The following is a 13,292-nucleotide window of genomic DNA, read 5'->3' as shown; positions in this document are numbered from 1 at the left end:
CAGCTGTAAGGAGGGGCCAGTGCTTTAGCTCCATGGCGAGGGGCCTCTCCCCACTGCCGCAGCTCCCAGCTTGCTGGCTCCAGCAGCTGCCGTGTAAGAAGGGGGTCCAGTGGCATCATTTAACTAAGCGGGGCCAGCAAATCCTGACAAAAATCTGGGGGAGGCATGTGACCCCCCCCACGTTGCTTCTGGCTTTTTCCCAGTGGGGATGGGGGGGGGGTCTTGGGGCTCCAGCTGCAATGGGGCTGGACCCCCAGCAGGCGCGCTCTGGCTCTTGAATTTCTGAAGATTGTCACACGCGGCTCAGAGGGTCGGTGAATTTGGCCACCCTCTTATATACAAAACTTTTGGTTTTACCTTGTAAAAGAGTTATGGGTGAATGTGAACTATATGGATTTAATTTCTGGGCAAACTTTAATAAATAGTACACTGGACCCTCGCTAGAACATGCGTCTATACAGCGCAAATTCGCAAATAATGCAGCAGCGGCCATGGATCCCAAATTTAATTACTTGAATTGCAATTCATTTTAATGTGGTCCTCGCTATAACGTGGTACCGTGCATGGATCCCAAATCTCGAGTTCTAGCGAGGTTCCGGTGTATTTTCAGGTCAAATATTTTTATGTACAATACAATATCCATCATATACAATGAAAACGATTGTTGCACAAGGTGTGCACTGGGATCTAGTGGGACAGTAGGTGTCCATTAGCGAAGCTGAAGATTGGATACCTCTCCTATCCCTGTTGTGATTTGCATGAGGAAATGAGAAGGAAGGCATTCTCCTAGGTGTGGCCAAGCTAGCAGGCAAATACTGGCAATCCTTCTCTCTCTCTCTCTCTCTCTCTGTAATTCAGAGATGGGATTGGAAGAAAGAACCCATACACCAGGTCATGCTCTTCTCTGCAATGTCAGCAGCCAGTAAACCCAGACTTAATCATATGGCACCAGACCTTTGTCTACATCACCAAGACCTACTTAAATGATCTGACAAAAATTTGGAGGAGCTAATATGCCCATAAGTAAACTTGACCATGTAAGGCGTTGGAGTTTTATAAAAGTTATTTTTATGCGGCAGAGAGTCTATCATGGATTCTTTTTCTCCTGGCTTTTTTGTAATGTGATACTTAGGATCAGATAATGACTGTACCATGACTGACAGTGAGGCAATTTACACGTACAGCCAAAAGCAGACATTGAAAGAAGTTTGTTTATTCTGCCTGATATGCTAGAACAAGGGTCGGCAACCTTCAGCATATGGCGCATCAGGGTAATCTGCTGGCGGGCCGCGAGACATTTTGTTTATATTGACTTTCTACAGGCATAGCCCATTGCAGCTCCAGGGGCTGCAATTCACCGTTCACAGCCAATGGGAGCCCCAAGAAGCTCCCAGCTTTTTTATTTATTTATTTATTTATTTATTTATTTTTAAAGTTCCTTGCCACATACCGTACAGGTAATGGTTTGCCCTTCCTACTAGAACCGCATGTATTCTGTGTAGCTTTGATGCTACTGTCCATTGTGTAAATCTGCTGAAACTGAACTGGGAAGCAGGAGATAGAATACTGTATTCCTTTTGAAGTGCCCTGCATCTAAAAAGTATCTGAAGAACTAAGCTTTCTGGAAAATCCAAGTTCTCTGAAGCATCTAGATTCTGCAAATGGAGAAAAATGAAGTGTATAAGAGAATCTCTGTATTGCACAAACTACATGTATAAAGCTGATAGAATCTGGAACATTTCAGATGGTTGGAGATGGAATGTTGCTGATAGCAGGATTCCCATCACATGATGCATTTGAGTGCTGTTTTTGAAAATGTTTTCCAAATTTTTTTGTTAACCAGATTTACATGAGTTTGTCTGAAATTTATTTTGCCCTATTATGGGAACATGAGCTCTCTTGGCTTATATACCATACATAAATATTTCATTCACACTATGGAAAATCTGCTTGCAATCTCAATTAAAATATAAAAAATCTCACACATGTTGCTTAGTGCAAAAAAGAAAAAAAATCGGTGTGAATACTTGCTATAAAAGTGTTTGGGTTTCAAGATCTTCGTTTTCTGATTTTTCATAAAAAATTATTACCTTTTCATGACTTTGGTCTTAAACATGTTTCCCTCCATGAACAGTCCTTGTGCCTTGGGGTTGATTGTTTTGGATTAATACCCATATAATTTGGTAGCATTATTTCAGTTTACAAATATTCTCGTGTAGTGACCATGAAAGTATTGTTAAAAGTTATTGTGAAAAGCACAGGATCTTTCTTTTAAATACATATTTTCAGAAATAGATGTTGAGTGGTGATATATATTCAAGAAGAGGAAAATGTGAATAGGGAAAAGCCCCAAGAATCTGAAAGGCACAATTCTATTTCTCATGGGGATGTGCACATTAATGTGTCTGGTGTCTCTTTGTGTAGAGTTCATTTATATATTAAAAATAAAAAAAAAAGGCCAAAGAATCAGTCAAGAAAACTGGGTCAGCACCCAGGACAGATAGGAACACGAATATTGTGTCCAAGAAATTTTGAAGAAAATTTTTTAGCAGTCCAAGTAAAATTTAGTTGCTTGAGGTGTCTGTACAATTTGTAATGGAAACTATGGGCTTCAAATGGGAAGTGATTGGAAACGGTGGTCTACAGGACAAGCATTAAAAATGGGGAATGCCAAATATGTGTACAGTATATTAGCCTTGGTTTAGATTTGTTTAAATCTAGATTTGACTATTTTAAACAATGAAGGCCAGATTTTCTGGGAAAATAGTTTGCATACCCCACAGGGGAATTTGGCACACACGGGAGAAAGCAAACACTGGACTCAATTTTCAGAACCCTGAAGAACTCGCCAAAATAGATTGCAATTTTAGTAGGAGACAGAGCACTAGGAAATTTGTGCTCAGCCAACTTGCATCTGGGCACTAATGCAGGAGTTGGCAGCACAAAACAGCTTGATTTTGCTTTAAAAAAAAAAGATGTCAATAGTCATGCGTGTGGGTATATCCACTCAGGGTTTGACATATCACAACAACTAAGCATGCACAGTTCTTGGAAGGGGACAGACTGCCTAATCCCAGAGGTGCCTATTGCTGCTGTTCATTGCTGGTAGGGTGCCATCAGAGCAAGTTGCATTAAACAAGTTCCAGCCCACAAGAGCTTGCAATCTGCAAGGATCCTGTGGCTAGAAATTGTATGGCAGTAGTCACTTTACACTTTGCTGCTGTTGTATGAACACATTGCATTTGACTTGCAAAGTCATCTTTCGTTTTCTCACAGATATGGGTGTGGCAAGCCAATGTGTCTGGAACACCTGGTTTTTTGTCACCTGTGGCAAGTTGATGAGAGTACTGAGTACACTCATCTTTCCTCATTGCTTTTAGTTCAGGATATTATTACTGTTTCCATTGGTGGAACCCCCACTCCAATCTCCATGAAGAAGGAAAAATAAATAGTAATACTAAACTCTTGAAAACATATTGATACATTCTTGTCAACCGTTACAGTATATGTTGGATATTATACAATTGTCATGTATATGGGCTATATTTCAAATATGTAGTTCTCATGTGTCTAGCCGTGTATTTTGTCAGTCACACCAATGCATCTATATAAAGCTGACTGAATCAGGGTGATTTGTTTTCCTTTATTCAGTTTAATTATGTCTACAAATTGGAGAAGGACATTAAGAGGACCTCATGAACTTTAAAAACACTTCTGTTCGAATATTTTTTTACCTTCTATTCTTACGACTAGCATCTAAGAGTATTATAATTGTAAGGCATTAGAGAAGACTTTTTTTTTCTTCATTTGATTCCACGATGTATAGTTGATTTTCATTTAGTTCCTTGTCCATAGTCAGTTTCCTCTGTTTTTAAAGATCTTGCATGTAGCAACAAGAGATGGAATTTATTTATTTTTTTTTTTTTGCAAAACTAGGAAAATTATAATTGTAAAAATCAACAAGGGAACTCAGAGAGCAGGTGTCGTCATACCTGGAACTACTTTTTAAATATTTTCTTTTTAAATATAAAAACAAAGCTAACTAGATTTCATGTTGACTTTGGGCCTTCAACTTTTGCAATGGGGAATAGATGATTGAGGGAATGATAGTAAATGCAATTTTGTCTCCTATAAATCATGGAAATATTGAGACATGTCAAACATCTTGATTACTTTGACTTTATATTGCTTCCCTTCTCTTCGGTGTGGTGTTTTTCTGTTTTTTAAACTGGACTTTTTTCAAAGTATGACGGGCCTTGATTTTTCTTGCTTCCTATAAAGCACATCGCTTATCTTGGCTACTAAATAGTATAGATTGTTACTTGCTGTGTTCTTCTGTAAGGGTCTTGGGTCAATCCTAATAACCGATTCAGGGTGGACTGAACACCAGTTGCAGCAGGCCTTGTTCCCCAGTTGAAAATATCCCAATTAGGAGTGCAGTCCTCCACTAATCTGAAGTTAAGGGGAGTATATCTACTTGGGCATACTCCTAGAGCGTGCACTCAATTGAGAGCGTGTTCCAAGTTAGGCATGTGTCTGTTTTGCAGACCAAACTACTGGGTGCACCTGTTCCCTTTTTTACCAATATGCAACCTGATGTAAGGTGGTGTTTGCTTGATAATCTAATGCTACATATATTGATGACGGCATTTCTTTGTGCTGTTTTTACAATAAAACAAAAATTCTAATTGGCTTGTCTTTTTCATGCTCTTGGTAGGCTTGGATGATTGCCTGCAGCAGTATGTCCCCAAATTTGAACGGGAGAAGATAAATGGTGAACAGCTGTTACAGATTTCACATCAAGATCTTGAAGAGTTGGGTATCTCACGAATTGGACACCAGGAACTGGTTCTGGAGGCGGTGGATCTTCTCTGTGCACTGGTCAGTTATTCAGTGAACATACAGGTGGTTTAAGAAACTTACTGTGTTGAAAATGAAACGGTAGCAGATTGTTTAATTCAAATCAGTGCCAACTCAGAAGTGTTTGCATATTTTTCCCGCCTGTTAACATACTAAATCCATGGTTCTCAAACGTTTTTTACTGGTGATCCCTTTCACACAGCAAACCTGAGTGCGACCCCCATTATAAATTAATTTTTTTTACATATATATTTAACACCGTTATAAATGCTGGATGCAAAGTGGGGTTTGGGGTGGAGGCTGACAGCTCACGACTCCCCCCCATGTAATAACTTCACGACCCGCTGAGGGGTTCCAACCCCCAGTTTGAAAACTCCTGTACTAAATTATGGGTTACATTTGAAGAATGAAGTTATTTGAATGGCATTAAGGTAAAATCACGTGGTTCCTGTCACTGTACACATTACCGAGAAAATAACTGTCAAGTACAGTGCATTCGTCATAAAAAATGACATTGTGGAAATGGCAGATGTTAATGATTGTTGATACAGAGTGGACTAGGCTAGCCACATCTCTTTTCCATAAACTAGCAAAACTATAGAACTCTGTACTCTTGTAGATAATTTATAAAAAGACCTTTTAAAAATGATTTAAGGAATATTTTGATGGTAGGACTATTTAAAAAAAAAATCATTGTATCTGAAATTTCAGCTGTTTCCCTCCTTCCCTTTTGTATAATTGTATGTATGGGTTTTAAATGTAGACCTGCTCTGGAATGAATGCATAAATGGCTGTCTGTATTGGTGGTACAGTGTTACAGATAGTTTATTTAAAAGCCATGATTTGGACACACTTTGAGTACGTGTTTGATGTAATGCTATGAGCTAGAGCCAGAAATATATACAATTACATCACTGAGAATGGTGGGAAAGAATGCTCAGTAATTCTTTTGCCATTACTGGCCTACATTCCGTTCATTATGTTACAATTGCTGCACTGAGTGTATTCTTCTTAAAATGGACAGAGCTTTTATTCCATGTGAAATGTGCTATTCTTGTTTCAGAAAGATGGTACAGAGATCATTTGTACTCGATTAAACCGACAAACGGGATATCCTATAACAAAGCAACTGTGCATCATCAACAGAATTTATAAATATTTTGTTCAAATACTTCAGCCAAAACATTTGTACAATAGCAAAGGCTTTTTTCCTAAATATTTTTGTATATCGATATTTTTTAACATTAATCTTCACTTAACAGAAGAACTGAAACATAACTCATGCTGTGGGGGTGGGGTATAGTGTGTCAGGCACGGGAGAGAGTCTGGTGAATTAATAAATATACTGTATATTGGCCTGAGTGGAATAATGGATGTGGCAGCCACCGTAAGGCATTTTTTTCCGTACTATTATAATATGAGAATAAAACAAAGCTGGATGACTGCCAGAACCTAAAGCTGTTTTATCTCCTACAATTTCCTCCTAATTTCCTTTGTAGACAAAAGTTTTGACCTCAGACCCATTTCTGGAAATACTTTGTGTAGTACAGTTCAAGTTAATCCATTAGACAGAGTTCATATGCTGTAACTAAAATGTCCTTGCTCTTTTTTTGGGTAGAGGGAGTTTTTTGGGGGGAGGTGTTCCTGTGTTTTAGCCGTGTCCTTTGTCGTCACCCTAATTTCTTTTTTTGAGTTTTAGGAAAGGCATTATGGTATCAAATCAGCCTTAATTTTGTGCTCCAATGTTTGTTTCATGTTTGGATGCAAGTCAGCTTTTCATGGCTTTGCTAGCGCTTTCACTTTTCATATGAAGGAGGAGGTCTCCTCCTCCTCCTTCTTCTCCCCCCCCCCCCTTATCATCCCAAGGTCCTTCAGATACAGTTTTATGCATTAATGCATTCTGGTATTTTGTGCTGAAGTGACTTTTTTCCCCCTTAACCCTCAAATTAAAAAGCCAAAAAACAATCCATAATTACTGTTAGAAGCGTACATTTATGAAGACTTCTTCTACCTCCCACGATCTACTGCTGCATGACCTGGCCCATAGTAAATGCAACTGACTTCTCTGGGCTTATACCCCACAACATGGCCTTGTCAGAGTCTTGGTGCTTTTTTCCCCACTCTGAGCCTTTATAAAAGATTGCTCTTTTTCCCCCAGTCCTGACTAGCATGGTTTTTTTCTCGACCTCTTTCAAGAGTGTCCTCTGGTTCCACAAGAACTCCTGTGACCCCGAAAGAAAGAAAGCTAGAGTTGCCTTTGGAGCATCTTTCTCCTTAAATGGTCACCAGATTGTCAACCTCTGAGATTTTTCTAGGCCCATTCAGCCACTGAATACAGGAGAGTCTGAGGCTAAAATGTCCTTTATGGAAAGGACATCAAAGAAAATCTAAAGGAAGACCACATTGAAGGATGGGAGCTAATGATATTAAAAGGACACTGTCAACTTCCGTCTGTAAATGTTGTCTGTTGCTGTAGTAAACCACCCCTAAGGTAGTATAAGTGAAAATTAGAGTAGATCTATTTTTTCCATTTGTTTACGTTGTTCATTTGACAGTTCATTGTGCAAAATCAGTTTTCTGTTTTGATTGTATATCCTCCCCCTAGCCTTTTCAGAAGGGTGTTTATCAGAAACACCTGCAGCAGTACTGTAACTGAAGAGACAGCAGGCAAGTGTGTGCTCTGGAGGAAAAGGGCGAGGGGCTCCCCTCTGAGCATGTATGTTTGTTGCTCTTGAGCCTGCCTAAAATACTCGTCTCAACAGGTAGAAGGGGCAGAAAAAACTTTTTTTTTTTTTTTTTTAAACCTTGGATTAAAAGGGTGTCCTGTCAGAAAATGAACTTCTTAAAAAAAAAATCAAATTTGAGTATCTCTGGCTTTCCATATGTTAAAGTGGGGAGCAGACACTTTAGTTGACTGAAATTTTAAAGGGACATACATTTGCTTTTTAAACTCGAGTTAAACCACAAACAGTGACACAAATTTAAAAGTTAAGATGTCACCATGAAGGAGAATTGTGCAAAAATCACCTGGAAGGGTGGTAAACTTGTGGAACATCTTGCCGAGGATATGACTAGACTTTGGCATAGGTTCAGTGAATGAAGAACAGTGCAGGCATTAATGGGAAATAATAGCTTCATCTTTAGTTTGCTCTCGGGATTAGGGTCCCAAATTTTCCTGTAGCTTATAATACTCCAATATATATTACAGTGCAGACTAGATCTTCAACCATGGTAGAAAGATGCAGCTGGGTTTTTTTCTCTACCTTTAGAGTTGAGGGACCTTGGTGTGGTGGATCTGCCTTTGTTAGTTTTGCCTGATAAGGCAAACTCCTCCCTCATGCTATAGCAATGCTTGTGATATTGTTGTATCAGTGTGGTGCAGTACAATGAAATTATATTTGGTCGTCATCGTCTTCAGCATCATGTGACATGCATGATGTGATCAGTTTTTCACAAGACCACCAGATCAAGTTGTATCACGATGGCATTTTAGAGGATTCCAGTGCCAAGTGACAACATATAAGTAGTTCTTGCAGAATTGACCTGAAAAATTCAAGATGAAGGTCAGGGTTCACAAAGCCCTGGCTAGGATGATTTAGTTGGGGATTGGTCCTGCTTTGAGCAGGGGGTTGGACTAGATGACCTCCTGAGGTCCCTTTCAACGCTGATAGTCTATGAACCAAAAATACCAGGATGGATAGCAACCTTTGTTTTAGGTTAAGTGTACGCTGCTGTGCTTGTGCTGTAACTGTCCATGTATATAAATTTATAACTTAAGTTTGTGGAGGTTTCAAGCCCGCAACTTACCCCAGCACTACATTCACTTTAACATTTTGAGGCTGAAGGAAATTGGAATCAATGCATATTCAGAATTTATACTTTTTTGGATCTTTAGCCCTCTTTCCCCCCCTCCCCCCACTTTTTATTAAGAAGTCTCCAGTTGAAAATATTTTTTTAAATGTCATCTACTTGAGTTAAGGTAACTGATATAGAAGTAGTTGTCAGATCAGTGTTTAGCAGACTGTTGTCTCTGTAAACTATAACGTGGTTTGGTGGCGGCATGGGGGAAGTAGACACTCTTTGAGGTGTGTTATTTAAGCTGTACACTTACATGTGTCTTCCCAAATTAATGAATAATCAGATAGGAATGTTTGATATAATGTGCTCCCAAGGACCCACTTCTTTGTGTGTGTTGATGAAAAATGAAGTTTGTTGATGTATTGAACTAGAAAACAGTTTCCATATACATAAGCAACAAAACTTTTTTCTTGAAATAATAAAAAATTAAAACATTAATGTCGGGTTGTATTAAACTTTTTTAACGCAAAAAGCTAAATTTTTGGGGCTTCAGCTACCTGCCAAACATCAGTGACTGATGCTGGGTATAAATAGGGAGGAGAGGCATGATTGGAGCATGGGACTGGGAGCCAGCAATTCCTGGATTCTAATCCTGACTCTAACTCCTTTGGTGGCCTCTGGTGAGTCACTTAATCTGTTCTTAAAGATGGAGAAACTAAAACGAAGTGGATTATATTTAGCCAGCTCCTGGCGGTGTTGAAGATTGACTGATACTTGTAAAACATTTTGAAGATTAAAAACATTAATTCACATGAAAGAAGGTCTGATTAAATCAAAGAAGTAATTGGAGGGAGATCAAGCATCAAAATAACGTAGGTGTTCAGATACCATGGTATTAGGTGCGGAATGGGAACTCAGATAGAATGGAACAGAATTAAATCCAATCTGGAAATGCTCATTTTCCCATAAAACCTGTATGAGAAGGTGATTTTCTTTCAAACAGTTGTGCAATAGCTGGTGGTTCTTCTAGTTGAGTCTCTACGGGTGCTGCACTGTAGGTATGGCTGTGTCCCTGCGCTGCTGATTAGAGAACTTCGGTAGCAGTGTCTGTTGGGCTCACACATGCACTGTCGTCGTCCTCAGTTGCTTCTCAAGCTAGCTCCTCCCCTAGCTAGAGATGGAGCCATTGCTGTATGTTTGCTGATCATTAAAGTTCTTATTTTGCTAAATTTTAGCTTCCTTTTGAAGCCTCTTCCGTTTCTTTCCGTGTTCCATTTTATTTGGTCCTGCCTTTTTAAAAACCAACAAACCAAATGGAAAAGAAGAAAGGACTGTTCTTTTGTCAACCTCTGTTGTGGGGGAGAGGGGGGGGGGAAGAAATCTCCCAGACAAGGGTATGCCTGGCTCTCTGGGCTTCGAGAAGTGCCGCACTTGCAACAAGATCCGATGCATCCGATAATTCATAATGCATCCGATGAAGTGAGCTGTAGCTCATGAAAGCTTATGCTCTAATAAATTTGTTAGTCTCTAAGGTGCCACCAGTACTCCTTTTCTTTTTGCGAATACAGACTAACACGGCTGCTACTCTGAAACTTGCAACAAGGCAATCCCAATCATGACCTAGCAATCCCAGCAGAAGTGTTCCCTCTGCCATCAGCTCCACCTGAGATCCCACTAGGACAGAGAGCACCTCCAAAAATCATCTTTATGGAAGCAGTTCTCTGATGAGCGTGAGTCTTCCCCTCAATCTTTAGACTTTGAAGGATAGGGGATCTAAAAAAATGGTCCAGGGACTCCTCTCAGAGGTTTTATTTAAAAAAAAAAAAAAAAATAAAAAAAATGGGGAGTCCCCACAGTGAGAACCGGGATAGCTGAAAGTGATTGCCATCTCACTTGGTATCCTCTGCACTGCCAACACCGAGACCACAATCCTCATGCCTCACAGTGACCATCAGTATCTGGTACTGCTGTAGGCCCATGGACCCTCTGGGCATGGACACCGAATCTTCGATACTGAGAAATAAGGGCAAATGCCCTAAAATGCTCCTGGTATGTGTGCTGATATTGGTAATGCGAGCGATAATAGCCTACCAGGCACTGGAGAGACCAGTACAGGCAAGGTCTCCATCTCACCCAATACTGGGACACTCGGTACCAGTAGGATTCCATCAAGCTGGTGATCTAGGCATGATGGAGGTATCCAACTCTCTGCCCCTCGATACTGAATTCATGGCACCGAGCCATTGCTGGGCACGGGTATGTCCCTGCAACCATGCCAGGCACTCCCCCACTATCAAGTGAGGGATTGGGTAGTGAACTGGACGGGGTATTGCAGCACTCCTCTCGAGTGCCATATGGACCTACTATCAATAGGGTCTGGGAATGTACCAGCAGATGGCACCACCACCATCTTGGTACAGCCACCAGTGGGCAAGTCCATCAGGCCCTATGGCACCACAGTGGCCATACTGGGACTGCTGGGTGGCACACTGACAGTCTGCCTCATGAGCTTCAAGCATCGCCTACAACCCTCCAGGCACGCTCCCTCAGCCACAGCATTGAAGGTTTCAGAGCCTCAAGAGACAGAGGAGCAGGAAGGGGATATGGAGGAGGAGGAGATAACACCTAAAGCCATATCTTCCTCTTTGCTGGATGAAGTGGTCATGCCTTCATCACCATACATGGCAGATGACTTCCGCCTGTTTCAGGAGCAGGGGAAAAGAGTAGTAGATACCCTCCACATACCATTGGAGGAGATCAGACACGCACCACCAGCTCATAGTCATCCTCCACTTTTTGTCCTCTTAAAAAAATCACTCTCCCAATCAATAAGGCCATCTTAGATCTGGCTAAAACGGTGTGCCAAACCCTGGCATTGATAGCTCCAATGTGCAAGTGGGTAGAAAAGAAATATTATGTCCCCACAAAGTTTTTCTCCTACCCATCACCCAGTTCCATCGTGGTGGATGTGGTGAACTCTCGTGGCCAACAACATCGTTCTAGGGGAGCACCCTATGACGGAGATTGGAAGTGCCTCGATGAACTTGATAGGAAATTGTATTCCTAGGCCACCTTAAACCTTCTGTTCTTCAATCTTCATCCAACCACCTGCCCTAAACACCACTTTTGACAAGCGAGTCGAGGCATCACAAGACCACTCCCTGTTACTGTCTGTAACCATGCACCCATTTGACCACTGTTTTGGCAGCGTTCCACAGTAAATAATGTGGGACAGATGGGTCCTAGAGATTCAGTTCCAGGTACTCCATCCAGTTCAACTATCGACGCCCCCCACAACACCCTTCCCTGTCTCTCTTCAGGAACCCTTTTCATAAGAGTCTACTATGTCAGGAGGTAGATCAACTCCTACAGTTAGGAGCTATAAAACAAATACCTCAACGATAGATACCTTGTATCTATGAGGCAAGGTGTTCTGCTGTCTTTACTTCCCAATACACAAAAGGAAGGGAGGTTGGAGACCTATCCTGGGCATCAGAGCTCTCAAGTTTTTTGAGGATCAGAAGTTCAAGATGGTCAGTTTATCAATGATTAGTCCATCATTGGAACAGGGAGACTGGTTTTCAGCCTGCAGGACACCTACTTTCGTATTTCAATATTACTGGCTTACAGACGATTTTTCAGATTTATTCTGGAACTTGACCATTACCAATACAGAGTCCTCTCCTTCAGACTTGGATTAGCCCTGAGAGTATTTTTCACAGTTCTCTCAGTGGTGGCCACTCATCTACACTCACAAAAGATTATGATCTACCCGTATCTGGATGATTGTCTACACAGAGCCTAGTTGCTCCAAGAGGCTTGTCAAGCCATCAACTTCATTTATATGCTTGTTCACAGGTCTGGGCCTTCAGCTCAACACCAAAGCCTTCCTACCTCAAGACAGGTTCCTATCCCTGGTGTTATTCATAGATCCAGCTCAATACAGACCTCAAATACCAGTCAGACTCTGCCTCCAACTCCCTGGGCATATAGTGCGAGCACAGCTGTGATACCAGATGCCTGACTCCACATGCGATGCCTACAACTATGGTTCAGTTCAGTTTACAAGCTGAATAGAGACAGTGTGGACAAACCCTGTTACTACCTACCAGGATCAAAAACTGCCTGGCCTGGTGGAAGAACCCAGCCAATGCATGAAAAGGGATTCCCTTCTTGCAGGCATCGTCATCGTCACTCCTTATCACAGACGTATTGCTCAGAGGATGGAGTGCGTCTCTAAACAGCCATGCAATGCAAAGCAAATGGTCACCTGTGGAGATATTCTTACATATCAATCTCCTTGAATTGAGAGTTGTCAGGAAGGCCTGCGCCCATTTCCCTCGCTGAGAGCAGGATCACATACGAAGATCCTAATGGACAGCATAGCCTTCATGTACTACGTGAACTGCCAGGAAGGGCGAGGTCACCCTGTCTATGCACGGACACGATGAGGCTATGTAACTGGTGTAGCTCTCACGTCACCTTGTCCGCAGCTTACCCGGGCTCGCAGAACTCAATAGCAAACAAGCTCAGTGGCAAATTTCTGCATGATCACAAATGGGAGATGCATCTGTCAGTTCTTCACGACTTGTTCTCATAGTGGGGAACACAGTTCACAGACTGGTTTGCCACTT

The 13,292-nt window shown here is 41.3% G+C and overlaps 1 protein-coding gene across 2 annotated transcripts in view; it reads left to right on the top strand.

The window, feature by feature from the left end:
- The window catches only part of CNKSR3 (CNKSR family member 3), a 99,290-nt gene that overhangs the window by 36,996 nt on the left and 49,002 nt on the right, over window positions 1–13,292 (top strand). For both annotated transcript variants that reach the window (XM_038395776.2, XM_043511224.1), the window contains exon 2: window positions 4,718–4,881. In XM_038395776.2, coding sequence (XP_038251704.1) covers window positions 4,718–4,881 — 164 coding nt within the window. The remainder of the gene's footprint in view (window positions 1–4,717; window positions 4,882–13,292) is intronic.

Source organism: Dermochelys coriacea, chromosome 3, assembly GCF_009764565.3.
Source record: "Dermochelys coriacea isolate rDerCor1 chromosome 3, rDerCor1.pri.v4, whole genome shotgun sequence".
Classification (NCBI taxonomy): domain Eukaryota; kingdom Metazoa; phylum Chordata; order Testudines; family Dermochelyidae; genus Dermochelys; species Dermochelys coriacea.
The sequence above is the reverse complement of the archived record's forward strand: the minus strand, read 5'-3'. Positions and strand labels throughout refer to the sequence as shown.